Source organism: Microtus oregoni, unplaced genomic scaffold, assembly GCF_018167655.1.
Source record: "Microtus oregoni isolate MIOR12 unplaced genomic scaffold, Mior012 000015F_ref0000493, whole genome shotgun sequence".
NCBI classification, from domain to species: Eukaryota; Metazoa; Chordata; class Mammalia; order Rodentia; family Cricetidae; genus Microtus; species Microtus oregoni.
Window position 1 is genome coordinate 20,910,200 of NW_024543074.1, and position 25,256 is coordinate 20,935,455.

The 25,256-nt window shown below is 51.8% G+C and overlaps 1 protein-coding gene across 3 annotated transcripts in view; it reads right to left on the reverse strand.

Annotated features, from left to right (window-relative positions):
- The window catches only part of Sez6 (seizure related 6 homolog), a 43,656-nt gene extending 18,913 nt beyond the window's left edge, over positions 1-24,743 (reverse strand). For all 3 annotated transcript variants that reach the window (XM_041665167.1, XM_041665166.1, XM_041665165.1), the window contains exons 1-3: positions 24,529-24,743; positions 4,222-4,890; positions 3,066-3,199 (exon numbers count right to left, since the gene is read on the reverse strand). In XM_041665167.1, the coding sequence (XP_041521101.1) occupies positions 3,066-3,199; positions 4,222-4,890; positions 24,529-24,583 (858 nt within the window). In that variant the 5' untranslated portion in view covers positions 24,584-24,743. The remainder of the gene's footprint in view (positions 1-3,065; positions 3,200-4,221; positions 4,891-24,528) is intronic.
- Positions 24,744-25,256: the final 513 nt, after the last annotated feature.

The window sequence follows — 25,256 nt, forward strand, 5'->3', positions numbered from 1 at the left end:
TCCTCCTGGCTCAGACCCCCAGGGGGCATGGAGGGCTACAGCATATGGAGAAAGGGGCAGGCGTGAAGTGCAAGAGACTATGGAGGCCCGTCACGGCCCAAACTGGGAGAACTCGACTTTTAGAGATTCTGGTGTACCTTAAACAAGACAACAAAAGGCAGACTGGAGTCAAATAGGTGCTGCCTCAGCCCAGAGCCTGGCTGACCTGCTCTGGAGTGTGATTTGTGGGCGCTTCGTGCCATCCTTTCCCTGGCTCCTCCTGTCTCCCTTGCCCAACTCCAACTCCCACACGCCCTGATGAACTAGGGGTACACCGGGGTTACCCACAGTTGAGTCCCACCTGACCCTCACCTCTGCTGCCTATACAATGACAATTCTTTCTCAAAACATCTCGGGAAGCCTCTAGGGGCCAAGCTTGTCACATCTGCGCCTTCCCAGACCAATCAGTGGTTGCTGGCATGTCACCCCACAGGCTTCCAAACGGGTGTGTTTACTTCTAGAAAACCCTTCCAGGTTGAGGAGGAACCCAGATCCCATGGCTCTTCTGTGCCCCAGTTCCTCCTGCCCTGAGCATCCTATGGCCATTGCTTATAATTTCCCCCTCCTTGTACAGGGACATCTGCGTCCTCAGTGCTCAACACAGAGACTGAAACATTGTACTCAAATTCCGTTTATGAAACAAACCTATTGACCAAAGCCATTTGTTAATGATTAACTGAACGATCTTGGGCAAATCCCTTTCCTTGCGTAGGCTTCGGTCTCCCCAGCTACGTAGTGGGTAGATTGGTCTATATCGGTAACTCTATGGGTCCCAAAGGGTGTGTGTGTGGTGTGTTCAAGAGGACCAGGTCTGGGGAAGGCAGCCAGGAGTAGCCCCGACCTTACATCCTGCTGTTCTGTCCTTTGCTCTTTCCCTGACCTGACTGTGGTTCCTATGTGCCCCCCCCCCCCCCCGCAACCTCAGACTCTGTCTCAGGCCACAGAGCCCTCAAGGACTCTGCTTCTGTGGGAATGAGATGGAGGGTGAGCAAGCACATGCCATGTTTCCTGAGAGCAGTCCAGGGATGTGGCTTTCCTCTCAAGGTTGCCTGGTAACCGCTTTTGCATTCTGATGAAAAAGTGTGGCAGTGCCAGACCCAGGGTTGCTGGAGGGGTGGGCATCCAGGGTAGGGCTTGGACTTGGACTAGGACCAGCTTAAGGGCAGGCAGAGCCATCAGTACATTTGCCCCATTATCTTGTACATACCCCTCCCGGTGCAGGGACCAGGGCTGGACCCAGCCTGGCCTAAGATTTCAGTTGAGGGACAGGTAAAGCCAGTCTAGGTTTATAGTGGGGTATTCAGTCTGGTATTTGCCCCCTCCCATCTCCTTCCTCACACCTGCAGCTGGCACCTTCCACCCTGTGAGCCACAGCCGGTGCCACCTCTCATTTGGTGATGATTTTACATTAATTACCTTAATTAAGCGGTGCTGAGTGCTAATGGCTTGAGAGGGGGTGGCTCTTTCTAATTGCCCTTCCAGTCAGCCCACAATGAGGGACCTGGAGCGAGGCAGAAGAGGAATAAGCAGTTGCAGAAAGAAGAGGGGAGGCCAATTCAGGTTGGAGAGCCCCTGCCTCCCCTTTCTGGTTGGGAGACTTGAACCTGTCTGCCCTAGAGGGGAGACCTGGAGGTGCTGCCTGGAGCCCGCCCAGATCCAGGGCCTCTCTGAGCTGGGACAGGTGAGAAACAGGATCCTAGCTGGTGAGTAGGGAGAATGGTGGTACAATCCAGGCTTCTGCTCTCCCTGTGGCTTCCTGGCTTCCTGCCTGCTTCCCTTAGAGAGATAAAATGCTTTCCTTTCCACTTTCAACAGTCTTTAAGACGCCGGCCAAATGTCCCTGATTTTCCTCCACACCCATGCCGATCCCTTCTACCACCAAGTGCTCCTCTAGCATCTTCCAGTCTTCCCAGAGACAGGTGGGCAGCTGCACACAGCCACAGGAGAATGGCAAGGGCTAGGATGATGGCCCAAGACTTTGGGGATAAGGTAAGAATGCCCAGAGAAACTGATGCCAGTGCTGGGTCCTCAGTCTAACCAGGCAAAGGGACTGGCATGTGTAACTGGGACTTGGGGCAGAAAAAGCTGTAGCTCATTCAATCAGTTGCAAGTTATTCGAAACAAAGAAGGAGCTAGCCATGAAACAAAAAGTAGCAGGGGGGCTCAGAACTGTCCAGATTCAAGGCCCTCCGGGGCAAGGTGGAAGACACCAGGGAAGGTGTAAGGTGGCCACCAAGTCACCAGGGAACGATGACTGGTAGGCCACACAGTGTTTGGGGTGATGAAGGAAGAGAAGCAGGGGAGTATGAGAGTTTTCAGGGCAGAGTTTGGGGTGAGTTTGGTTGGACTAAGAGAAAGACCAGGGGGACCCATGTTGTTCAGGAGACAAAACCCACAATGTATCATGGTGGCCCTATTCCAGGATTCTGACCTGGATGTGATGGGATGAAAAGCAGGTTTGGGGCAACAAAAGGAAAGATCTATCTAGCTTTGTGAAGACTGAAAAGCCTGTAGAACATCAGTGAGGATGTTGAGCTGCTCAGGACGCAAGGGACAGACCTGACCATGGTGTAGCCATGTTGGTCCTCCCTACACCTGCATCCCAGGACACAGCACTCGCTACGATAGAGGACGCATTTATGCATCAAATGAAGAGAGAAACAGGTGCATGAACGAGGTGCCACAGCGTCTTCACAGGTAGTTCTGTGTTGGCTCCACTCCCACATGGCCTCAGATACAGAACCCATATTCACTCAGCGCCCTGCCCGTCCAAGACTGAGCTCCTCCCTCAGACTGTCCTAAGTCATTTACCAAGCCCGAAGAAGAGGCTAAGCACACTTGCTCTTTCCTGGAGCCCTCCCGGGCCTTGCAGCTGGTGCACAAGACAGAATCCTGCCACATTTTTGGTCTATCTCTCAAGTCCTAGGCACCCCCAATCAAGCTGGTACCCCTAAGCAATTCTACCTTTCCCCACAATAGGCCCTTTTCGGGGAAAGGGTAGCTTTGCTCTTGATGGATCCACTCACCTTGATCTCTACTCCATAGCCAGGATAGACAGAGATGTAGTAGAAACAGTCCAGGCCAACATCAGAGAGTGAGCTGGGGGCTGTGGGGGAATCCAGAGAGCCCTCTGGGCCTGAGAAATTCCAGCTACAGGGGCCTGGGAGACAGGAGGAGACAGAGACTAAGACCAGCTTGGGTGGGATAGAGTCAGCATTAGCTGAAGTGTGCATGTATGTGTGTGTGTGTTGAAGCCAACCTCTAGGAATTTCTATTCTCTTGTTGAAAAGATGGAACCAAGGGCTGGAGAGATGGCTCAGAGGGTAAGAGCACTGGCTGCTCTTCCAGAGGTCCCGAGTTCAATTCCCAGCAACCACATGGCATCTCACAACCTTCTTGCCAGCAGTACACTGTATGCTTAATGACTAAATCTTTAAAAAAAAAAAAAAGATGGAACCACCTTATGCTAAGTGACTATTATGTAACCCTAGTTCATTTCTTACAAAGGTTCTGTGAGGTAGTCTTTCATTTACTTATTATTATTATTACTATTATTATTGTGTATATGTGTGTGTATGATGAGTGTTTTGCCTGTATGGATGTGGGTGCACCACATACATGCCTGATGCCCACTGAGGCCTGAAGAGGGCATCAGATCCCCTGGAACTAGATTTACAGGTGGTTGTTAAGTGTCCACATTGGTGCTAGAAACCCAGGTTCTCTGCAAGAGCAGCAAGTGCTCTTAACAGCTAAGCTATCTCTCCAGCCCCAAGGTAGGCTTTCTAACCATCACTTTACACTTGAAACTCAGAAAGGCTAGATCCCTAGGGCTGGGTTAGAGTTGGAAGACTCAGAACTTGAACATGGGGTTATATGGTTCAAATTCACATGCTTTATGTAAGATGACCCTTGGGCCAGGTGGTGGTGATGCACACCTTTAATCCCAGCACTCAGGAGGCAGAGGCAGATGGACCTCTGTGAGTTTGAGGTCTGCCTGGTCTGCAAAAGCCAGTTCTAGGACAGGCTCCAAAGCTACTCAGAGAAACCCTGCCCCAAACAAAACAAAAAGATGACCCCTGGTGCAAAGGGTAGGGTGGATTGGTGCAGTGTCAGAAACAGAGGCATTTGGGACCATAGTGCTCCACCCTCATTTTCAGCCCTGCCAACCAGCAGGTAGCTGACCTGGTGGCTGGACTGTGGTGATAGTAGTGGTAATGATGGTGCTGGTGGTGGTGGTCTCTTCATCATCCCCTGAAGCTGTGGAGGTGGCAATGGTCCCCTCGATACCAAGCCCTGTGGTCTGAGACATGACCTCTGGAACCCAAGGTTTGCCCATGTCTCCGGGACCCTCCTGGGTTGGAGTCCATGTTCGGCTGGTGGGTGTCGTACTGGGTCTATCCTCTGGGTGCAGGGTGGGCACTGCCATACTGGGCCCTGGAGGTAGAGGAGATGTGATAAGAAGCTCAGGGGCCTCTGACTCTGGGTTCCAAGGCTTCTCCCTGGGGTGGGGCTGGGTGGGTGCTGCAGCCACAGCTGGAGTCGGACTGGTAAAAACTGGGCGGTTGTCCTGGTTGGTCAGGCGGGGAAGGGGGCTTGAAGTGACAGGTGTGGGTGGATCAGGCTGGAAGGGCAGCGCCGGCCTCGGTGCTTCCTCGCTCCTTTCTAGTCCCTCCTGAAGGAATTCCTCCAGAAGTGGGTGGTGGTTGAGCAGCTTGAGGGTGGGAGCTGTGGTGACAAAGTGGACGCCTGGGTCTGGCTGCTCGGGTGTCGGGGCTGCAGTCAGCTCCCCATCCATCTCCTTGACGCCTGTGGCCTGACCTTCCCCCGCGACTGGAGCCTCTGAGGAGAGTCCTGAAATAATAATAATGAACAATCAGAGGTTCTCCTGCTACGCCACAGTGCACAGCATCCCACCCAGCACAGGCAGGGTGAGATCCATCTTGCTTTTGACAGGGAGCCTTGGAGAGTGTGCTCATTGTCGAGAATCATGGAGCTATAAAATGTTAGAGCTGGAAGCGAGGTGATATCACATACTTCAAAGATGGCATGTGTGCTATCCTTTCTCCTCCAGCAACCACGACAGACATTACAAATCGATCATTGCACTATTCCCTGCTGTTTCTAGATTCAGCTTCAGGATCCTCCTCAACACAGAATGCTAGGAAGCCATGCCATGCCAAATACATGTTTGCCATTCCTAATGTACCCCCAAGGCCTTATTTTACTAATGAGGAGATGGGTGCTAGGGCGGGGTCTGTAGCTCAGCTGGAAGAAGGCTTGCCTAACAAGCATCAAGTGCTGGGTACTACCCCAGCACTGTATAAACCAAGAGAGCTGGCTCACACTTTCACACATGCAATCCCTGCAGGAAGAGCAGAAATTCAAGGTCAGCTTCAATTATGTAATGAGTTTGAGGCCAGCCTGGGTTACAGGAAAGTCTATCTTTTTGTTTTGTTTACTTGTTTTGATTTTGTTCTGTTCTGTTTTGTTTTTTTTTCAAGACTGGGTTTATGTTTGTAGCCCTGGCTGTTCTGGAACTCACTCCGTAGATGAGGCGGGCCTCGAACTCAAGAAACCTGCCTGCCTCTGTCTCTTAAGTGCTAGGATTAAAGCACTGGTTCAGAAATGGGTGGTAGTGGCACACACCTTTGCTCCCAACACTTGGGAAGCAGAGACAGGTGGGTCTCTGTGGGTTCGAGGTCAGCCTGGTCTACAGAGCGAGTTCCAGGACAGCCAGGGTGGTTACAGAGAAAAACCCTATCTTGAAAAAAAGTAAGAAAGAAAATAAGAAGGAAGTGCTTCATTCAGAGTCATATAACCTATAAAGTGGAAGAGAGAACTTTAACAAGAGTGATGTCCCTCACAACAGTGACTTTTCTGGCTGAAATGACAAGACATTCAAATTCATGTCCTGTTCCCAGTGAAACTGCTGGTCATTAGTTTTAGGAAATGTGTCACGTATTTGGAATTTCTCCTGCTTGACTTCTTTGCTTGGTCCCTATGAAATTCCAGTTCTCTAACTTCTCAGAAAACAATCTCTCTCCTCCCCTTTCCTGGTTTATTATGATTAGTTTTAAACAGGGTTTCTCTATGTTTCTCTGGCTGTCCTGAAACTTGCTTGTAAGGCTGGCCTCTTACAGGGATCCACCTGCCTCTGCCTCCGGAGTGCTGGGATGAAAGACATGTGCCACCACCCCTATAGACTTTCCTGATCCTTCCAGAGCAGTGATGTTAGTTACCAATGAGGAGGCCCATGTTCTGGAGCAGACAGGTCTTCAGATCTCAGGTCCATCTCTTCTAGGGCTATGTGGTCTGGATAAGGCACCCACATTCTCGAAGGCTGCTTTTCTTCTCTATGGAGTGGAGCTGGTTGAGAAAATGCTGTTTCCTTTCCCCACTTATATGTCTCATTGAATTCTGCCTTTCTTTTATTTCGAGACACAATCTCACTCCATAGACTGTCCTGAACCTCAGAGTCCTCTAACACCTGAGCGCTGGGATAATAGGCACACACCCACGCATTATCACGCCCACTTCTTTTATCTTTCTTAGGAGACTAGGCAGGGTCTTACACAGAGATAGAATGGAATGCCACCTCTCCATTCATGGCATATGTCCCTGATCAATTTTGACAATTTCTTGCTAAGACCACAAGAGACTACAGAATCCTTCTCAACCGTTATCCAGGCAGCCATTGCCAACCCATCAGGCTACAGAAAATGAAACTTATTTCCTATCTCTGGTCAGCAGGTTAGATTGCTCTGCTATTGATTATGTTGACTCATTTAGCCACATCACTGAAGAGATGATGCACATTCTGCGCGTGGCCCACTAGACTCTCTAGATCCTTAATGGCCAAGGAAAGGTCAGTGGGTTCTGGTTCTATGCTCAGTTCATACAGAATTTTGTTGGTTCTGGGGAGTCTTGGGGGGCAAGCAGGAGTGGCATTTCCAATCTCTACAGCCCTCAAAATGGCTGCCTCGAGAGTCTGGAAAGGAAGCACAACTGGGGTGAGACAGCCGAGCTTGCGAGGAGGTCGGTTCCTCTACCCGTCTGCTGGTGGGGCTGCCAAGCCACAGGCTCGCGCCCACCCCGTGGATTGGCAGGCATGAAGAAGTGGCAGATGGGCTGCATTCTGTTCAGGAGACCATTGCAGCTCTGATGTGGCAGACAAAGGGGAGGAGGGAGAAAATTGGGGTGGGAAAGGCAGGCTTCAGTTTGGAGGGTTCTCTATTCTTCTGGGTCACGGGACCCAGGCCATCCAAAGCTTTGAGAAACCTGGACCAATTGCTACATCCTGCGATGCCCACTAAAGTAGCCCATCTGTGTCCTGGCATTTGTGCCAAGCACCGATATCACAGTGTCCAAACTAGATACCCAGCCAGGCTCATGTCCCCCAGAGCAGATGGTCCGGTAGTGCTGGGTGTCTTTCATCTAAACCAGCGACGTGGAGGGGAGGTATTGAGTTAGTGTCTGTGACATGCCAGGACAAGGCTACTTTCTCTTCCCACAACCCAGATGTTGTTCTGCCTTTGCCAGGTAAGCAGTGGCTGTTCTTAACATGACACACAGAGGCTGGAACCCCTGGAACTCTCTAGATGTTTCAGGTCTATTTTCCAGGGGTGCCTATCAAGAAGCATGTCCTGTGGCTCTCAGGGTGGGCACCTGTGGGCATCTTGGGAGAGAGAGAGAGAGCACACCCAGAGCCTCTGCCTCAGGAAGTGACCATAGCTGGCATAGCTCTCCTGCCAGCAGTCAGGTGGGTGCTGGGCAATGGAGTGGAGCTAATGGGCACCTCCCGTCACTGTCGATTGAGCTGATTGTGTTATCTAGGGGGACCGGAGCACTTGGTTAAATGAGATCGAGATAGCATATCAAACGAGCAAATTGATTCCCAAATCGGCTGCCACTTGTTCCCTGCGGGAGCCACCCACTGTCAGCGAGGGTACGATAATCTCTGGGAGATAAACCATTTCTGCAGGAGGCTTCTCGAGATACCCTGGTTGACTGTTGGAGGCCTGAGGGTCTGTGACATGTTCCTGGAGTGCCAAGGGTTGTGGTGAGGAGGTCACGAGCTTCTCTGTGCCTGGCTGAATTCAGTGTTCAGGGACTGACTTGGGCAAAAGGAGGAGCTAAGGGAGCAGACTGCTAAGTCAGTCTCCTACAAGACCTGTATTAGTATTTACTATTACTGTTGTTATAATGAAAGTTTGCTGTCTAGCCCAAGATGACTTTAAGCTTTCAGTCCTCCTGCCTTAGCCTTTCAAGGGCTAGGGTTTTTGTTTTTTGTTTTGTTGTTGTTGTTTGTTGTTCTGGTTTTGTTGTTATTTATTTGCTCAAGACAGGGTTTCACGCAGCTCAGGTTGAACTTGTTCTTGCCACATAGTCAAAGGTGGCCTTCAGCTCAGGAAGCCTCTTGTCAGTCTCTCTACCTTCCAGGGTTATAGGCTAGTGACAGCATCCCCAGCAAGCTTGCAGTACTTAATTGACACAGCAACTCGGTGACAGAGGAATCTTCCTCATGTGTTACTTAAAGCCTACAGCTGGGCAAGGCAGAGACTTGCCCAGTGCTGGAGCAGAGAGTCAGCCTCTGCTACGCAGCTCACTATTGATTAGGTTGACTCATTTAGCCACCTCACTGAAGAGATGACGCACGTTCTGTGTGTGGCCCACTAGGCTCCCTACATCCTTAACCACCAAGAAAAGGTCAGCGGATGCTGGTTCCACTTTCAGTTCATACAGAATTGTGTCAGCTCTGAGAAGGCTACGAGAACAACCCTGATCTCTACAGCTTTCAAAATGACTGTGCAAGAATTGGAAAGGAGGAGCAACAGGGATGCCTCCACCCCCCCTCCCATGTCATTCCAGACCGTGCTGGCTTGCAAGCAGGGAGGAATGAAGCTACCAGCAGTGAACACTCTAGTCATTTGAAGAAGCCACAAGTGAACGGAGAGAAAGGGATCCCTTCAAGGTCTCTGCAGGTTGGAATTGATCCTGGCCCTTGGGAAGGTGTCTAGAATGGAGAGCCCATACTCCGTTCCCAAAACACATCAAGCCTGGAGCCCAGTATGAATCAACAGGGCCAGAGCACAGCACACAGCACACAGTGTCAGCTCTGCCACATCGAAGTCGGTTCTGCCTGTGGGCGGACTTTCATAGGCCTTTAATCTCAGCGTTTGGGAGGCAGAAGCAGGCAGATCACATGTGATTTTGAGGCCAGCCTGGTCTACATAGCAAGTTCCAGACCAGCCAGGGGCTACATAGTGAGACATCTTAAAAAAAAAAAAAAAAGACGAAAAGAAACAGAAAGCTGCCCTCCTCTGGACGTCCTGGAGCTGGAGACAGAGGCGACGGGAAAGGCGGTCAGTCCAGTCCGCTAGGATAGGAAGGATTTAGCTAAAGGTGAGGAGTCTGTTGGGTGACAAATGTGTATGACTGTGGGGCATGCCATCCACAAAACAAGGATAGTTCGGCATCAGCCTCAAAGAGGGCAGTCACCTCGAGGCCTTGCTCATCCCTGGGGACAAAGCTGGGGGTCCCTGGGGACAAAGCTGGGGGTACAACCAAATAAACTGCTCAGTTCACCTAGTATCTGGACACAAGGAAGAATTCCCGCCGCTCTCCTGGCAGAGCTCCATGGGGCTGCCCCTCTAACGTCTGGGAAACACCCTCCACCGGCTGGGGCAGTCCTCTACAGGAGGGCTGGAGCAGTCTCTACAGGAGGGCTGGGGCAGTCTCTACAGGAGGGCTGGGGCAGTCTCTACAGGAGGGCTGGGGCAGTCTCTACAGGAGGGCTGGGGCAGTCTCTACAGGAGGGCTGGGGCAGTCTCTACCAGAGGGCTGGAGGCCCTCTAGAACGGCCCAGCAACCCCCAGCCCTGGGCGCTGCAGCCTGGGCCCTCCCCCTGCATTAGCTCTTAAGCTATGCAAATAGACATCGGAGGGAGCCCTGTTTAAAGTATTTAGACGAAATGAAAAAAGGCTTTCATTGGCACTAATGAGCCATTCAGGAGGCCTCCCCAGAGGATTCTCTCCCACTCCGCCTCCTGGCCCCTGTGCCTCCCCCCTTCCCCCCCCCCCCCCCCCCCCCGCCCCACTTAGGAATAGTAGTCTGACCCCTCAGCCCCAGCCCAGTGGTTTCCCTGTTTTCCCCAGTAGAGCCCAGAGGGGTAGGGGTACAGATGAGGCTCTTGTGTACCATACCTGGCAGGTTTGGATCAGAATGAAAGACTGGAGCCCTTTCTACCTTCTGCTAGGTAAGTCTTATGGCCTGTCTCACAGATAGATAAACTGAGGCCTAGGACCACAAGGCTGGTGAGCAGTAAAGCTGGAGGTGTTATATATACTGTGTCTCTCTCTCTTCCTGCAGGGTGTGTGTGCAAACTCAGGACTCCTCAGCACCTCCGCATCTGCAGATCTTTCTGGACCACACAACCAGGAAGCCTTGGGTTCTAATTCCAAAGCCGTCCTCACTATCACACATACTGTCTCCCTATCTGGGAAGGGAAGAACTGAGTTCTGGTAGGGACCTCTCCTGAGACACCGCTTCCACCTGCCATCCCCAGCCCCCAGCTTCTACAAATGTGGGGCTGTCTGTCATTTCAAAGCCCAGTAAGGGGCAGCCCCATGACCGGGGCTCATGTCTCAGAGACAGAAGGCCTAAGACGCTTCCGTGCATTATGCAAAGCAGCCCTGTGGTTCTGATGTGTTCAGATGAATTCTCCCACCATAGGGTAGAACCAATTCTCAGCTTGGAAGAGGGAGTATGACAACATGGGGGTCCAGGAGAGCCTGGGGGATGCAGTGGGCAGGGAGTCCACTCCTCTGAGTTCTAAAAGGTTAAGCTGGTCCAGCATCGAAAGAATGAGAATTTAATGGGATCCATTTATTATCCCATAAAAATTAATGAGTTTATTCTGGAGGTTTCCTGGCCCCTTTCAAGTTTTAATAGGGGATTAGTGAGGGCCTGGCCCTGTAGACCCCTATTATCCCGGAGCCTAAGAGAGGGAAGGGGCCCTGTGTGTCAAGAGTGCCTGGGTGTCTCTAGGCCTGAGTGTGATCACCACGCTGACAGTAGTGGCCCAGCTCTGCCTCTGTGCAGACCAGGTAGAAGTTGGCAGAGCCAAAGGGCCCTGAAGTCCAGTTCTAGAAACTTCTAATTCCTTACCCATGTAACCATGCTCCACCATAGTATCCAGCCTTTGAATAGGTTCATGGTGTGTGTCTGCTCATACTGGCAGGAAAGACAATATAACCTTCACATTTTATATGGGGAAACTGAGGCCCAGATTTGTGATATGACTTCTCCAAGCTATTTCTTTTCTTTTCTCTTTTTCTTTCTTTCTTTCTTTTTTATTTTTCTGAGACAGGGTTTCTCTGTGTAACAGTCCCAGCTGTCTTGGAACTCACTCTGTAGCCCAGGCTGGCCTCGAACTCACAGAGATCCGCCTTCCTCTGCCTCCCACATGCTGGAATTAAGGCATGTGCTACCACCGCCCAGCCTCCAAGCTATTTTTTTTTCTTCTTCTTCTTCTTCTTCTTCTTCTTCTTCTTCTTCTTCTTCTTCTTCTTTTTTTTGGTTTTTCGAGACAAGATTTCTCTGTGTTGCTTTGGAGCCTGTCCTAGAACTAGCTCTTGTAGACCAGGCTGGTCTCGAACTCACAGAGATCCGCCTGCCTCTGCCTCCCAAGTGCTGGGATTAAAGGCGTGTGCCACCACTGCCCAGCCCCTCCAAGCTATTTCTAAAAGCTATTCAAGAGCCAGAATGGACACACACTTCCTGCTGTGGTTTAGGCCAACAGCTGGGACTGGTAACAGCTGTCATCCCCTGCCCACCTCAGGGCCTTCTATAAGAGGACTGTGCTCTCAGCACGCTCTACCTCCTCAGTCTAGGAAAGTTTGTGCTATTATCCCAAGAGATGGACATGCTGGGAAACCAGAGTGGTTAAGTATTTCATTCCTGATGGCACAGAAACCTAGGATGAGAACCCACAGCCTGCCTAGCTCTGTCAGCTACTTTCTTTTTTTTTTAATATATTTATTTATTATGTATACAATATTCTGTCTGTATGTATGCCTGCAGGCCAGAAGAGGGCACCAGACCCCATTACAGATGGTTGTGAGCCACCATGTGGTTGCTGGGAATTGAACTCAGAACCTTTGGAAGAGCAGGCAATGCTCTTAACCTCTGAGCCATCTCTCCAGCCCCTGTCAGCTACTTTCTTATATCCAGTCTGGGTGCTGTTATCCTAGGGCATCCGTGTGGGGAATCCTGAAGCTTGTGGTGATGGGGAGGCTTGGTGGTGTCCTGGAGGGGAAGTACTTCAAGGTGGGAAGAGATTTTCATTGTTCGAAGAGGTACCTTCTGTAATACCCCATTTGCTCAGTCCATCCATCCTCTTGCCGTGTTTTCTCTACCCATTTGTCTTTTCACAACCTTGTCTATGCAATCAAGACCCACCGTGCTCCCCAAAGCCTGGCTCCTGACCAGCATGGGTGGGCAGGGGTGAGTCCAGCAGGAAGAAGCTTTGGCAATTGCTAGCAGGAACTAGCAGACCCCCATCTGCATGTGTCTACCGCATTCTTTGCCTACCACGTATTTACCTAGCATCACTGTGACCCAGTCACAAACCTCCACAAGAGCCATCTCCCCTTCAGAACTGCTGTGCTCTCTTTGTGCTTGGAATTGGTTCCTTTACATTTTTCATGCGAAGAATTTGAGGCTGAGAAGCAATATGGGCCATCCTAGTACTTCTGAAGGGAAAATGGCCATCGGGATCTGTTTCACAGCCTGGGATCAGTGCTGCTACTGCGCTGGTCATTGCTTTGTTGTGTGTATATGTGTGTCTGTGTCTGTGTATGTACCTGTGTGTGTCTCAATGTGTGTGTGTATATATCTGTATATATGTATGTGTCTGCATGTCTGCCTAGGTCTGTGTGTATGTATCTGTATGTGTGTCTCAATGTGTGTGTATGTAAGTATCTATGTGTCTGTGTGTATCTGTATCTGTGTGTATGTGTCAATGTGTGTATGTATGTATCTGTGTGTGTCTGTGTGTCTGTCTCTCTGTATGTTTATAAGTATCTCTATGTGTGTCTCAATATATGTATCTGTGTGTATATATCTGAGTGTGTGTGCATACATATATCTGTGTATATGTATATGTGTGTCTGTGTGTTTCTCTGTGTGTGTTTCAATGTGTGCATGTATGTATGCCTCTGTGTGTCTGTGTCTCTGTGTGTGTATGTATGTATCTGTGTGTGTCTCAATGTGTGTATTTGTGTGGGTGTCTCAATATGTGTATATGTGTATCTGTGTCTCTATGTGTATATATATGTATCTGTGTGTGTCTCAATGTGTGTGTGTATGTATCTCAATGTCTGTGTGAATGTATCTGTGTGTATGTGTGTGTCTCTGTGTGTGTATGTGTGTATCTGTGGGCATGTATGTGTGTGTGAGTCCAAATACATGCCTGGGCCACTAGTCATTACCATTTGTCCTTGCTTATGACTATCAGAGCCTAGAACCATAAGTCCAGAAAGACCCTAGTCTCAGCAGAAGGACACACTGTTCCCCACAAAGGCTGCTGGGGCCCCTTATTTTCATTGTCCTCTATTTGGACCCTAGCCTGACCTTTCCCAGAGCTGTTTGTCTTGACAGCTCCCAGACTCTGAGGAAGCAGGGAGAGGGAAGGGAGCCCTGCTCTGGGCTGCAGGCAGGCTAGCCCTTTTCACTCCACTGTCCCTTCCCTCCTGTGAGGCTGTGATCAGGGGCCCAGGGTGGAAGGAGCTCCCTGCTAACTGCCACGTTCTCTGCTTTCCAATTTAAAATCTAATATGGTCTCGCCACTGCAGAGCTGGGGGCTGGAGAGGTGATTAATGAGGCCTCTGCTACAGCGTCACCTGCTGCGCCATACACCTTCCCCTGAGGCCTTGTGTTCTCCCTTCCTGTCTGCCTGCTGGCCCTGGGGACCTGGGGGCCTGGGAAGCCCTGCCTACGCACTAGTGACTCCTGGGGCCAGGGCCTTAGAGCACTGCCCTGAGAAGTAGGGACTGTAGAATTGGCCCCCGCCCTTGAGACAGGATGGACGCAATGGAAGGAACCCGGTCTTGTTACCCTTGCCAGTCTAATTTACTATTCCTCTCCTGCCTGGGCTGTAGGAAACAAAGGGTCCAGGTAGGCACTGAGGCTTTCTTTCCTCAAGGTGCAATTTCTAGCTAGCGGATCCTATGTCCGTCTGCTACCCTAAGCCCCTTCTGCCTAGGATCTTAGGAGGCAGGGGCGTTATCTGCTGGTCCCAAGGCAGAGGGATAGAGCAGAGGGGAAGAAGAGCATGGCCTGAGCTGAGTGCTCCAAGTCACAGCTCCTCCAGAGCCAGCCCAGTCATTACCAAACCGTCAGCAGCAAAGACCGTATTTCTCTGAATGGCAAACCTTGGAAATACCAGCCAGGACAGGAAGTCTGCAGAGGTAGCAACTGCGTTCTCCCTGGAGCTAGTAGCCGGACCATCTCAGTCAATTCAGTGACAAAGCCATCTTCTGCCCTCTCCCCAATTCCAGACACTAACCATGGACAGTCCCTTATGTCCACAAACCCATCAAGGCAGAGCCACAAGGTAACAAACAGGACTGGAGAGCAGCTACCATCCTGGGCCCCACACCAGCTGCTCCTCCTAACCCCTACCCCAGTGTTCAAAAGCCACCTCCTCTGAAGCCAGTCCTAGCACTTTTGTCTCCCTTCGGGAAGGATCATTAGTGGTTATACTCCCAAGAGTTCCTGAGCTTTGGCTCCAAGAAGGGACTTATTGTGTGCATGAAGGCTACTCACCTCCATAACTGTCACCTTTATTCCCTGATGCTTTCTGTCTGCTGCATCTGGGGGGATACCGATTCAGAAAAATGCAATCGAGGAAGAAAGGGTCCTGTGCTCAGCACCCCAAAATACCCTGGTTCTCAATGCTGAGTTGGGTTCCAGCTACTACTTTGTCTGAAGGTCACTAGGGTGTCTGTGGAGACCTTATCAGAGCCCTGACACCAATGTAGCTGTGCTTCTACTGCCGATGGGCTATGTGGCTTTGGGCTTGACTTACCCTCTCTAGGCCTGTATTTTTTTTTTCCTCAGCACTTGCTTCTTGATTTCTTAAGACATCTTTAGGTGGGAGGGGCAGTTACAACTTTTCTGCTATTGGTGCCCAACTCTAGGAACTGATAGAGACGGTGGGCAGAGTAGGGGATTATACTGTTACTGGCCACTTTCCTTCTGTATACTCTGGGGTCCATTGACTTATATCTATCTCTTGGTCACTGTTTGCTGAGCATTGGAGAGTTAGGCTATGTGTGCCCATCTGTGAGAGTGTCTGTGTGTGCATGTTACGTGTGTGCACACATGAGCAAACATGTGTATGTGCAAATGCCAAAGCATGAGTATATGTGAGTGGGTGCACGTGTGTATGTGTGTGGGCCTGTGGCTCGGGTGGGACTGGAGGATCCGGAGAGCCCTACAGTGTCTGAGCACCTGCTACGCTCTGGCTTGGAATCACTGCCCACTTGCACTATCTGGTGACATCCTTTCATCCTACAGGTGAGGAAGCCCAGATAGAAGGCCTACCTGTGGCAGGTGGTGTATCTGGAAGGCAGGCCTAGAGGTCTGAGATCAAGACGGATGGACAGATGTAGAGACAAGGAGCCTTTGAGTACAAAGACAGGCTATGCCCAGAGGTGGGCCTCCTCTGAGGGAGCCAGGGCTACCTCCCTTTTTGGTCCATTGGTTCAGCTACTGGAACTGCTCTGTGCTCTCCCAGTTGAGACCAGTTTCCAGGGCCAGTGGGAGTAGCCATGGGGGTGAGTTCTTGCTCCTGCTGGGTCTGGAGATAATGATTTGATAGTGGCCTTTGGGTAGAATTGAACCTTAGCTTGGGCCTGACACCCCTCTAGGAAGTTCAAGGACCATATCAGAGGCTGCTGGATGCGTAGCTTCATCGGGCATGCCTGCCTTCTCTCTGCTTCTTGCTTGACCCTTCAGCCCCCCTCTCCATCTTTCCCAGCTTCTGTGGGGAAGGTCAGGAGCTCTACCTTGCTTCCAGATGATCTAGGGGAGAGTCATTGGGAAGGGAGAGTTAAGCCCTGTCTTTGGGGACTTGGAGAGGTGGGAGTGAGGAGCAAAGATTAGCCTAGGACCTTCTTCCAGCAGTTGCCGCTTGCCACCCACCATCTGTGGACTTGGTCTCCCAGTGAGACAGTGTGGTGGGGAGACATGGCCACTGTGTTTTTGTGGGACTGAGGGAAGGGGCTCAGCTTGTGCGCACCTCATCTATGAGACTCCCCAGGCTTGCCCTGTCCCTCCACTTCCACAGGAATCTTCAGCAGGGGAGGAGGGAAGGGCAAGGTTGCTAAAAATAAAGGCATCTCCTCAAATTTCATTGAGGGGGTCAGTGGAGCCCAAGATTGGGGAGAAAGAGAATGGAGTAGGCCTATAGAAGGTGGGAGACAGCAGCCAAAGCTGAGGTGAGATCTACATAGTCCATAGGCCTCTGCCCTAGGATGTAGAGACAGAGGGACACCCAGGAGCAGATGGACAAGCCAGGCAAGGATGCAGTCCAGGCTACTTGCATGTCTAGGCTGCTTTCTTAGGGTTGCTGGCAGCTCACCCCTCACCCCCATTCTCTTTCCCCACCCAACCTCGTTTTTGACCTCCAAGGACTCTGCTGAGCTGGGTGGATGGACACCTCTAATTAAGAGAGTTAAACTTTCTCCCTGTCTCTTCCTGTTTCTGTTGCTTGAAGTTCTGGGCAGGGAAGGCCAAGGGAGTGCCAGAGTCAGTGTGAGGTTACAGGTACAGCAGGACTCAGACTTGGGGCCAGCGGGTGGTTGGAGCCTCAGAAACACCACCTTGATCTGAGTAACAGGCTGTCATAGTCCGGGCTGTAGGCGGAAGGGGATTGAGAAAGGTAACTGGATAGTAGGATAGAACAGGGCTCTGCCACAAGGCGGGGGCTGAGTGGGCAGTGCAGGAGGGAGGAGAAGGAAGTCTGGGGGAATAAACGTGCAGTGCCCTGGCTTACTGGACACCTCCTTCACACTTCTGCATGGAGATAGCAGGGGGTCTTTCATCTCAAAATGTGACTTCCCTCCTGTTTCTTTAGCCATAAAATAGGGTGTCTCGACAGGAGGGGGACTGCCAGCTGTCTGACCAGATGTTTTCAATCACCAGCACATCTCCTGGCTGGATATAAATAATGTCGACGACAACTTCGGCAGAGCAGTGTGCCAGGTGAAGACCCTTAAAAGGTCCACGAACCCAGGCTCTGTCCTTTTGCCTTAGTTTTATCTTGCTGGAAGACCTTGTTCGGCTAATGCTTGCCCGTGGCCAATAGCCCAGCCCTGACCCCGGCTTCCTGGGTCATCAGGTCCAGCCTATCCAGTGACTGCCTGGCAAAGAGGCCCCTGTCTTGGTGCCCTGTATCTCTCTGGCTATTGGAGGACCGCCTTCTCAAAGAGGGATTCTAGTTGCTTCCCAGTCCCTACCCTTTCTGATTTCCTTTGATTCTATGCTGTCTACAAAAGAGGCCTGACAGAATCTGGTACCACGAATTCCCATTGGCACAGGGAGATGACTTGATTTACCCAAGGTCACCTAGACACCCAGAGCCAGCCCAAGGTTTAAACCTGGGCCCTAACTCTCTGATTAGCTCTGTGTGGTTGGAATTTTTCCTGAGCTACAGTGTGGCTCTCCACACTGCCTGTTTCTCCCGCTCCCCAGGCACTGGGGACTCCCTAGGCACCTGCTGGTTTGTGGGACCCTGGCCAGACGCTCAGCAGGTGGCTGCTTGAGGGACAAAGAGGCTGGTGATCAGAGCTGCGAGGGAGGAGGGAGCAGGAAGAAGCTGAGCGGGGACAGTGTAGCTGAGTCTGGTCTGAGAATGGGGAGAGCAGGAAGAAAACAGAGTATAGAGAAGATGTAGGGGTGCTCGGTGGTCTGGGGGCTTTCTAAATTTTGCCCCCTCTGCCTGATGGGAGGGAGGGGGCTTGATTGTAAAGAGAAGAGCCTTTGGGTAGGGGAGAAAAGGGGTGAAAGGGGCTTCCTAAGGACATGATTAGGTTACTACCAGGGTATGACAATTCTGGTTAACCCCTGGGGCATACACTTTGGGGGTGGAGACCCACAACTTGGATTATATGCAATGTATTTGGTCTGGTGACAAGCAGGTGGGCCCCTGTACCATGTAAGCCTGTTGAAAATTACAGGGACACCCAGACCCAGCAGAGATGGGAAAGTTTTGATGAAGGACTTCCCTCATGGCCTGGCCTGAGGACCCCAGAGACTTTCTGGCCCTTCACAGAATGAGAAGGTAATTTCCTGCAACAAGTGAGAAAGCGAGGTACAGAAGGATTCCTGGCCAGGAGTCATCTGTCCTTCTGGAGTCCAGGGTAGTTGGATCCTGTAGGTGTCATTTGTCATATCTAACTCGTTCAATTAATATCAGAGAAAAAAAAAACAGAAGTCTCTGGTCTAGCTAGAGAGGTAGCAAGAGCTGATCTTATTTATTAAGGCTGTAGCTTGTCCCTAAACTAAGTTCCTTAAGGTCAGGGTTTGTGTTACAGTCTAACTTTTAATAGGTGCTGTATAGAGGGATTGTAGAATAGAGAATGGAAGGATGGGCAAGTGGACAGCTGAGTTCGTGTTGGGTAGTCTTTTCTGGGTGATCAGGAAAGGGGAGGTGGGAGAATGGAAACAGACAGAAGGACAGTCTGTAAAGGCAGGACCAGTTAAGTCCTGTATGGTAGTAGGGTGAGGATGCTTTACCCAGCATCCTCACTGCATCTCCTCCCCTCCTTCCCATGCTTACTCAGTCCCTGCTCATCTCCTGGCAGAGCCCCTGGTTCCTGCTGGTCTCAGCCAGGACCTCCCACCTCACTCCTTCTCTTCTTGCCAGATGCCCTGCCAGCAAGGCTGCGTGCAGGCTCTGCAGCAAGAGCCTGGGATTGTTGTTGGAGATGTGGCAGGTTTGTTTGCTCCCAAGCCCTCCGAGAAATCTCAACAATCAATGGCCAACAACACTCTGCCTGCAGCTGCAGCATCGATCTTCTCCCTGGAAGAGCTGGCGGCTGGACGACAGGTAGGTAGTTGGAAAGAAGCTGAGGAAGACTTCAGCCTTCCATCTGGGGAATGGGCCTCAATAAAGGCTGAGGGGGTATGATAACCCAAGAAGCCAAGACAAGCGGGACCATTCCTCTTATTTACCAAGGTCCCCAAAGGACAGGAGTTACTACAGACCTTTGGGCCAAGATATTTCAGTCCTTTGCATTAAGAATAGAATGATAAAATGTCTGTAACCTGCTATACGATAAAGACTGGGAATAGACATCACCAGGAAAGCAACTGTCAAGGCCAGAAGTGTGCTAGAAGAAAGTTATGGACTATTTATGTCTTGAGTCTGTCAGACAATATGAGCTTGAACTTGGTCTATGAAAGGCAAGGAATAGCTTCTATTTCATGGAAATGATAGGAAAGGCAATGAGCGGATGTCTATAAAGCACACAGGGAACCTGGCATGTAGTCGGTCCTAATAAACATTTGCTGTTATTGTTGCTGCTTATATTATTTGAATCGTGGCATTCCAGGTTCCTATTTCCCTATATTACCACTCTTCCCTAGGCTAGAGGAGATGGTCCCGGCTGAAGCAAGACCTTGAAAAATGGGCAGGCATTTTGGGGTGTCCTTCCTGTTCACTAGCTAGGCAGCCCAGGGTAAGTGGCTTGTTTGCTCCCAACCTCTCACTGTGAACATTAAATCAAAGGGAGTAGAAAAGGCTTGATCACCGAAGCCTGGGCTCCTGTGGGTGAGGCTGTTCTCTGGGCTAGTCCTCACACCTTGAACGAACACATGTTTGTACAGTGAGCAAAGAAATGATGTGCTGAATGCTTGGAGGGCTGTACCCCAACACCTGATGTTTTTAGGAGCTGAGAAAGCTTCACGGACCCACATTACTATCTAGATTATCCTTAGACTATTCCATCCAAGGGCATATCTGATCTCAGAGCTCCTATGTGATGGTTTCCGAAGCCTGGCTGGGTGAGTGCACTCAGGAGCCCCTGTCCTTTAGTTCATATAAGGCTTCCCTCTCAGCCAGATATGAATGGCGATGGCCGGAGGGGCTTTGAAAGGCCCTGCTGTGATTTCTGTGCTGATTTCTAACCGTGCAATTCTTACAAATTTCTTAACATGCATTTACTATGTGCCCCGTGCTAGGCCCCGAGCCACTGGGGACATAAGCGGCAGTGGCACTAAGGGATGGACTGAGAAAAAGCTTTACCGCATTAAGAATGGCCATCAGGCCCCGCCTCCCAAACCACCTAAGGCTGATGGCATGACAGCTTAATTCGTAGTAGGAAAAAAAACTAAGTAAAGGCTGTAATTTACAGGCGGAATAATTGGCCAACTGTTAGGAAAGGGGGGGAGCCCAACATACAATCTATGTAAAAATAGTGTGCTTGCTATGCAAACTCAGCTTCATGATGCAGTCCCAGCTGCCAGATGCCTGTCACTCCATTCTAGCCAGGAAGCTGACCCCTCAGCTTCTCCCAAGTCGGGATTCAGTAGCTGCCCAAGATAGACTTACTAGTCTCCTTTCTGGGTTGCTGCTACTGGAAGGAGCTTCAAGCAACCAGCAAAGGCTCCTGATCCAACGGTCTGGGGACCAGATGGGGGCAGCAAACAGACAGTGGGGACATGGACAAGTCCTCTGACTCAGGCTGGAAGACACACCATAGAGCAGATGCCTTGTGCCAATTACCGAAGTACCAGTCAAGCCATGCTTGAAGCCTAAAGTAGACTAACCAGGCTGGCCGAGGAGGAGGAAAAACACAGAAACAAAAACAGGTAGAAGGAGCATGAGGAGCCCAGAAGCTGTTGAGCACTTGGCTCGTCTGACCAACGGATGCAGAGATTCCTTTGCCCCGGCTCTATTAGTCATCTTTCTGGTATGGTGTTGTTCCTGTGGGAACTGGCCTCAGAGACCTCCTTGCACCTGCTTTCTCCTCCTGGCTGTGGACTGGGTCTGGCAGCTTCTCCTCTTCTAGGTGACTCTTGTTTATAGAGCTTAGCCTCTCATAGGTGAAAAACCAGGCTTGGCAAGCATGAATTTCATGCAACCTTACACTGAAGGCTCCAGAGTGGAGGTCTAGTGAGCCAAGGACATGGCAGCCTGGGCTCTTCACCATCTGGGCCGAGAGGTTCCTTTACTGAAGCTACCCCTGGCTACCGCTCCTTTTCTCTCTGGGGAAGTTGGAGGGTAGAATAATAAACCTGGGTAGCTCTGCCCAAGTAGGACGCAGGAGTCCTAAGCTGAGCCCCAGCTAGAGCATGAGCTTAACTGGAGCTAGGAGAGATGGAGATGAGAAGGGCTGGAGGAGGCTGGAGGACCTGGACTGGGTGAGAGAGAGGGTAAGGAGGCAGCCTTTCTGACAGGCAGACACGTGTGTGGGGAGGGGCATGGAAGCTCGGTTTCTAATTAAGCCCCAGTCCCATTGTCTTCTTGCTCCCCATTAGTGCCCCACAGCATCCCCAAGGCATTTTAAGCTGCCACCCTGCTGAGAAGGCTGGGATGGCCGCCAGGGCCTGCCAAGCTTGATTCACTTTGGTCCGTGAGGGGCAAAAAGCCAGCTCAGAGTTCTCTTCCTCTCAGGGCGGGTCTCCTCAAAAACCCAGCAGGGGTTCCCTGCCTGCCTGACACGTCCACCTCCTCCGGATCTCTGAGTGGAATCTAAGCTATCTCCCCAGCAAAAGCCCTCATCCTGAAGTACCAGGCTAGAGAAGGAAGCAGGATTCCTTCTGAAGCAGCCCCCAGACTCAGCAATCTGTTGTCAGAAGCCAGTCCCAACCCGAGTTCCATCCCTAAGCAACAATTAGCATTTTAGGTTAAGTCAGTCCTAGGCTGTTAGCCCTTGCATCAGTGGGGATTCTGGAAGCCAAATCCTTCCGTTTTTTTTCTCCCACACATTATCCCCCAGTTTCTGGAAGAATAAGCAACTGAGGTTTGCTATTTCTGGTTTCCCCCATCTTTCTACCGCACTCTCAAGAGAGCTTAGAGAGATGGAACCCTGGGTCCAAGGTCACATAACTGTGGAGGCAGCTTCTATACCTGGAGACCTAATCCCACCCTAGTCTTGGCTGCTTTTACCTTCACAATCTCCCCAGGCCACATTCACACACGCAGAGTTTAATTAACTTTATTGATATTCAGAAATTAAGAGAATGACTAAAGGTAATTGCTCATTAAAAATCATTAAACTGACACAGCAGGCCTAGGCAGGCCTGGCTCCTGCCGAACTGTCTTCTCCCCCACTGTGAAAAGACCTCCCTGGCACTCCCCATGGGTTGGGAGGACGTCCCAAAGTCTAATGCCTGTCATACCTGGGACCAATTAATCCAAGAGCTGCAAAAGAAATGGGGAATTGAGCCCTGGGGCGAGGGAACTGCCCATCTCCTTGGCTTTCAGGGCGTCTGCCTCCCCTGGACTACCGAAGGTTGAAGGTTCAGGCTGCGGCTGACCGACTGCATCATGTGGTCTGAGTCCCTCTTTTGAGCAGAGCTCTGAGGTCTCCCAGGCTGCCAGGCTACAGGGCTACATCCTCAGGCTGAAAGACTTCCAGCCTAAGGCCTTTACTCCCCAAATCTCTCTTTTACGAAAGTCTCCAGGAGCCCCAGAAAGCCAAGTGAGCTGCCTCCTGTGAGAGGGCTCAGACTCTGATATGTAACGTTTCATCTATGTCGTAGAGGTAAGGGCCCCCTGGCCATCTAGTTCTGGGCCCAGGCTCTCTCACCTGCCAGGCTTGCCACTGCTTCCAAATCTCTTTCTTCCTACGGAACCCAATAGAAAGACAATCCTGCACTGGAGAATCTAATGAATCCCAGAAGGACACTGGCTGGGCGAGTGGGTAAATTCCTCCACACCTCCAGTCTGACTCCATTGCCAGAGAACTGATACAGACTGTGTGCCCCAGGGAAGTAGCCAGGATGTGGCCAGACGCCATACAGATCTTGAATTCAGAGATATCCTTAGATTGTTCGCCCAGGAGATGGGTTTCTCTTCATCCATTTTCGTCCCTGGATTGGGGCTTGTGAAATTCTCCTTTCTCCCAGCAAGGTGAATATACAACCCCAAGTTTTCCTAGCCGTAGGAGGAGCCAGTGTGGGCAGCCAGATGGGCTGGGCAAAGACATGGTCTGCTTGTGGGTAGAGCTCGAGGTTCAAAGACAGGCTCCAGTGCCTCCAGGGCAGAACAGCTGCCTAGTACCATCCCAGCCCAAACCAGCCATAGTCGGGATGATCTGACCTCCAATCTCTGGCCCCAGGAAGCCGGAGCCCGAAGGTTAGAAATTCCCCTTCCTCCCTCCTCCACAGCAGAAGCTACGAACCATAACCAGATGGCGAGGGACTTGGAGTCCCAAGTCCAAGTGCGGTTTCGCGGACCCCACCAAGCGACTAGTAAAAGCCGAGAAGGACCTGAGCAATTGTAGACTCCGAGAACGCTTGCTTCAGATTAGATTATCATCTTTTCTGCTTCTCATTCATTTTCCCTCCAAACTCCCTTGCTGCTTACTCCAAGGCCAAGCTTTTCTTGACCGAGACCAATGAAGTTGGAACTTGACTCGGAGTCCGGGGCTGGGAGTCCGGGCTGGGTCTCCGCCAACTAGTCTGCCGCTCTGGGGTCGATAGGACCCGGTGGGAAGGCAGACTCCGAGGGGGGTAGCACTCCGGGCATGTGAGGGTGTGCATGTGTATGTGCAATAAAAGAATTTCGGGGAGGACAGCCAGTCCCAGGACCCCAGTTGCTGCAGCCCAGAGAAGAGTGAGGGGAAGGACAGAGGGTTCCCAGGGTCCCCCAATGTCTCCCCAGAATTGTGCTCTAGGTTCCAATTCTGACATTTCAGAGCCAAGGCGATGAGAGGTGAGAGATGACCAAATCTCAGGTCCTGCCACCACCCGGCCCGGTTACTCTGCAGTGAGAATGAGAGTGGCTCCAGACTTGGCGGCAAAGTCGAGCGAAGTTTGGAGAGCGGCAGGGGAGGCAGAACGGCGGGCTGCCAGCTGGACTGTCCGGACTCTGCACCCGCGATCCACCCCCCAACCCCCGCAACGCGCCCCGGCGCTCCTAGATGCCTGGAGTGGAGCGAGGTAGCGCACGGGTGAGCGAGTGTGTGCGGGGAGGGGGTGGCGTGATGAATTGCAGCAGAGAAATCCCATTAGATCCGGGGAGATGATTAAAGGCGAGGTCACGGCCGGGAGCGAATGGCGGGAGCCGCGACAGCTTCCCGCCGGTGGAGCCCGCGCCCCGCCCGGCTGGGTCGGCGCCGGGGACAGCGCAGTCGGCGGGACGCGGTGTTTGGGAGGGACAACAAGACGCGCGGAGCGAGGCGCCGGACCCTGCTTTTCTACCCCTGGGAGTCCGCGCCCGCCCCCGTCCTGTGGCCAGACGCCGGGGTCCCTTACCGTGAGCCAGGAGCGCCAACAGCGAGGGCAGGAGCAGCAGGACTGCTGGGTGCATGATGCTGCTTGCGGCCGCACCCCGGGTCGGGGCCGCGGCAGGGGGACTAGGGACTAGGAGAGGGGTGGGCAGGGGGGCTGAGTCGGTCCCCGGGAGAGCAGCGGGGCCGCCGCCGCCAGCGCCTGACAGAATCAGCACCACGGCCAGCGCCTGGCGTCGGCGCCGGGGAGCGCCGCGCGGGGCTGGGGGCGGGGGCGCGGGAGGAGCGGCTTACCGTAAAGTCTCAAGCAAAGGCGCAGAAGACCCAGCGGCAAGAGCACAGGCTTCCGAGCCACGCCAACCCTGGAGAAAGGACTGCCCTGCTAATGTGGCACACAGTCTCCGCCTTCCCAAACTGCCCACGCCCAGCCAAGCTTGCCACTCTCTCCCGGGCTAGCAGCCTCCCAGGGTGTTAGGTTCTAATCGGATTCTCCATTAAGGAGAACAACCCCCTCCCCACCTTTCCTCACCCTATCCTCGTACCTGAAGGCTCCGAGGATGACCGGGGAAGATGCACATCAGTGAGGCAGCTGGTGAGGCCCGCCTGCCCTTGTGGCAGCTCCATCCCGGGCCGATAATGAAGACGGCTTTTGAGCGTACAAAGGACAATAAATTATTACTTTGCGCTCAATAAATGCCGGGGCTCCAGGCAGCTGCATCAGCAGCAAACTGTGCTCACAGAAAAGCTTAATTA